Source organism: Trachymyrmex cornetzi, unplaced genomic scaffold, assembly GCF_001594075.2.
Source record: "Trachymyrmex cornetzi isolate Tcor2-1 unplaced genomic scaffold, Tcor1.1 scaffold43, whole genome shotgun sequence".
Lineage (NCBI taxonomy): Eukaryota > Metazoa > Arthropoda > Insecta > Hymenoptera > Formicidae > Trachymyrmex > Trachymyrmex cornetzi.
In genome coordinates, this window is record NW_017299069.1 from 385,316 (window position 1) to 389,701 (window position 4,386).

Genomic DNA, 4,386 nt, shown 5'->3' on the forward strand with positions numbered 1-4,386 from the left:
TATCCTATACATATATTTATATATATTAATATATATAAATATAAAATATCACAATGGGGATATTTGACCTTGTTTCATACTTCAGTTACTGGCAAGTAACTGAAGTTCTTTGTCTTGCAATAATTGTAAAACTATAAACAATCAAATTTAGGTCCTACAGACTATACATATATGACATAAGCTTAGTCAAAAGTGATGGGAATGCACAGTGATTTGATACAGAATGAATATACGCTTGTCTTTATATCACGATTTATTTTTTGTTCCTTCCAGCGAGAAATCAGATTCCACCATGAGAAATTTGACATTCGATTCTCAGACGGTGGCGTCGTTCATACGATGCTAATTTCGTACGATTACAGATGTCAAGTCGTAATGTCTGGATCACGTCATCAACGTTGGAAGCACGACTTTTGGGCTCAAGACATTCGAAATTGTACGAACTCACTAAATTCCCACAAATGGCCGATGCGTTGAAGGCATGGCTGCGTACAAGACTAGGTGCGATCATGGATCTCACGCCGGAAACGTTTGGTCGGTACACGAGAGACGGCACACTACTAGCCCAGATTCTGCATAGCTATGATATAATCAATAGCAATCAACTAAGCACCATTCTTTCTACACGAGATCCTGCCTTGTCCAGGGTGAATCTGAGGACCTTACGAATCTGGCTAAAGCTCATCAATGTCACGCTGAGCGAGAAGTGTATTGAGGAGATCTCTAAAGTATCCTTGCAAAAGAAGTAGTACAATAAAGATTTAAAAAATTAAACAGGATAAGGAAAAAAATATTTAAACAATTTTTCAAATCAAAAACTTTTTAGTTTCAATTTCAAGTTTTCCAAAGTAAACATTATTATTCGGGAAAAACTATATTAAAAACAAGTATTATTTTTATTAAAAACAAATTTCTATTAATTTACATATTTTTTTATGAAGATACTAGACATTATGTCGTAAGGTGATTTGTATAAGAACAACACTTTAGGATAAAGGTGCTGCATCTCTCCAGCTGTTTTACAAGGTATATTTGAGCCTTGAAGGCAAGGACCGACTGCATTTTATTGCTCTTCAAAAAGAGCAAAAGTACATGCATAGTAGATTTGACGTCTCCAAAGTGTCTGAAGATCTAGCCTCTTATTTACCATCCGAACATCCTCTATCAGCACCATTGATCGAGGCAGCCGATACTGTCCTCTGGCACAGAAATAAGTTTTGGGCGATCACGAAAGCCTGTAGACGAGAACGAGAGCGATTTGAAGCCCTCATGGAGTATCCAGTGATAAAGCCGATCGAGCTCTTTGTTCCAAAAGAGTTGCCGGATAAAAAACAGAAAGAGAGCAAAATACTGGACGAATTCACTCGTAAACATCCGGTTTGTAAGACGAAGAAAAAATACCAAATTGAGTGTTGTCCTTCGAAAAGAATCTTGGATGTGTCCTGCATTGAGGATCCCACAGCTGCTGCGAAATATATCGACTTCCTGAAGAAGCGTAGCAAAAAAACGGCTAAATGTCACGAATTAAAACTGAAAACACAAACAACGATGATGGCAGAGGCTTGGGAACGATTACTGAGGAAACAGGACAGATCCTTTGACGAAGCTCTCGGAAGACGAGTGCTGGACCAGTCGCGTTATGAGAAACAGATGTTGAGGAAGCTGTGTGAGGTACGAGACTTAAGAAATAGAATTGTGGAGACTCGTAGAATAGTTGATACGATGTTGCTGAAGGCTAGAGAGAACGAACTGCGATTTGAGCAATATCGTCATGAAGAAACAATAAAGGAAGAAAGAGAAGATGTTGAAATGGAGACCTGTAGAATGCGCGAACTGCATCAGAGAATTCGCGAAGAAAAGGTGAGTAGGTAACAATATTTTATTATGAATCTCTTCTTTTAAGAAGAAGAAGAAGAAGAAAAATATAAGCAATGGTTACACAAAATAATTATAAAATATTGACAATATTAAGTGAAATTAAATAGGATAGAATAGAGAAATATTCAATTTGAAAATAGAAGAAAGCTAGAAAAATTGAGAAGGATTGTAATACGTAAGCAAAAGGCGACATCATATATATAAAATTTAATATTTTGAACATTGATAACAATATTTATAAGTTACATATAAGCTGAATTAAAAAACGCAGAGAGAGAGAGAGAGAGAGAGAGAGAGAGAGAGAGAGAGATTGTAATGAATTTAAATTGTCAATACATGAAAAATAATGATAATATATTTTCATAATGTATAAATAATTTTCATTATAAGGTGCTGATGTAAAATGTTTACATTTTAAAGATACGCAGGATGAAAGAAAAACATCAAGATATCTGTTTAGAAATTATGAACGATCTCGTGGATATCGCGATGAAAATTGCTGATTATCGTCAAGCAAATGGTAATCATATCCCAAATTCTATTTGGAATGAATGGAGAATGTTATTTTTGAAGAACCAACCAATATTCGAACATATGGATTACTTTGATGATATCGAAGAAGCAGAAAATATAGAAGAAATAGAAAATGAAAAAGATATGAAAATGAATGAAGATGAAGAGAAGAACGGTGCAAGAGGGAATAGCGCGATAAGTATAAGAAACGAAGAGGGAATACAGATTGGAAAAACATTAAAAGTTGAAGAAAATCAAAAGTTAGTTCAGCTGGAACGTCAGCAGTCTTTGACTGATGCAGACTTTGAGAGTTATCGGAATCTAGCTTCGCCCTGGGATCAATTTGTGCCGAAGAGAGAAAAGGAAGTTGAAGAAGTTTACAGATTAGGTTGTGTTGTGCTTGGTTACATCGTTCATCGCTTATTGGAGATCTTATATCCTTATTCGGCTAAAATAATGGATTGTCCAGTGCCTAGAGTTAAGGTCGCAGCCATTATTTTGGGTGTGACAAATGCAACCTTGCACAAACAGTTACAAGAGTTGCTGAAGAATACCGGAATTCGTTTGCTGACGATGGAAGATGCGATCAATCATTGTCTGGAGAGCTACAAGCGGGAAATGGTCGATATGGAGTACATCGATCTCAACATCATCTCGACGACGGCGAAAGACATCAAGAGATTGGAAGCTAAGAGCAAGGATGACTCAAGGGAGCGTCACCCAAAGAAGATTGAACGATCAACGAAGTCGACATCGTTTCACCAGAACGTGGCTGAGGAAAAACAAACGCAAACGCCTAGACAAATACCTTATGACGATATGGACCCGATTTTAAGCGATACCGCGTACATAGGTAGAAAAATTCAGGAGAATAGTTTAAATCATAATTATAATCCTTAAACTTCTTTTTGTTATAACATATCCGGCTTTCTTTTTTAAATGCTTTTCTTATCGCTTACACTTTTTTTATTAATAAAGATACATATTAATACATTTGTTTAGTTCTATTATGTTTCTTAATGTCTGACGTTTCCATTGAAAAAAAATTTACCATATAGCCATTTCTATGAAAGTTATAAGGAATTAAATTAGGTGGATATGCCATATCACAGTGTGTTGTTCTTGTAATGTGGTATTTACGAATTAATAGCATAAATAAAATAATTTTGTTATCAACTCTAAAGGCGTGATTTACAACATTATTGATGCCATTTTAGATAAATAACTTGTATAGATACAGTTTATTAAAGATAAAGTAGTATTGTATCGAGAATTAATTTTTTAATAATAGACATAATAGACATTAGAAATCTAATTGCCAAAGATGTACTTATTGTAGATCGCCGAATAGCAATGACTGCTAATTGATTGCTACCTGCGATATTTAGGTAAATGGACTTACGAGTTTCTCACGTTGGGTCAACCGATTTCGAACGAGTTGAATACGAAGATATTGATTGAGTACTTAAAAGGAATCGGAGATGTCGAGGGATGGGCATTAATAAATTATCCTAACACTTATGAACAGATGGCGATGTTGGAGAAAGCACTAACAGGACGTGAGATACCTTCCGATCCTGTCAAACTTACTGATGTCAACGTCGAAGACATCGATCCTTCATCAGTCAGGATTGTGTTCGAGGGTGAAGTTGACACATTCGCTATATGCAGGCGCGTTTAATGTCAAAATTAATTTGTGGTTTTATAAGTTATATTGATTCTGAAAAGATACTTAATATTACTGATATTATTTATATGTTCAGATTTATTTATTGCCTTTCCCCCCGTATTTAAAACGATGTTCGCGCGTATTTAGCATATAGTTCACATTCGTATACTATAAAATTTCAATCATAAAGAAAGCATTCTGAATACAGGTCATTGTTTCTAAATTTTATATAATAGCATATTGGAGAGTTAATTTGATTTCGCTTACTATTAGGTGTTAAACTTAATTCCTGCCGTTTTTCGTCTCCAAAATTGATTTGTTTCGAA

At 35.1% G+C, this 4,386-nt stretch overlaps 1 protein-coding gene across 1 annotated transcript in view; it reads left to right on the forward strand.

Moving 5' to 3' along the window:
- Positions 1 to 366: 366 nt before the first annotated feature.
- Positions 367 to 4,386, forward strand: part of LOC108764516 (sperm flagellar protein 2) — a 10,817-nt gene continuing 6,797 nt past the window's right edge. The window contains exons 1-4 of the mRNA XM_018512804.1: positions 367 to 728; positions 991 to 1,860; positions 2,299 to 3,244; positions 3,780 to 4,062. Coding sequence (XP_018368306.1) covers positions 462 to 728; positions 991 to 1,860; positions 2,299 to 3,244; positions 3,780 to 4,062 — 2,366 coding nt within the window. The 5' untranslated portion in view covers positions 367 to 461. The remainder of the gene's footprint in view (positions 729 to 990; positions 1,861 to 2,298; positions 3,245 to 3,779; positions 4,063 to 4,386) is intronic.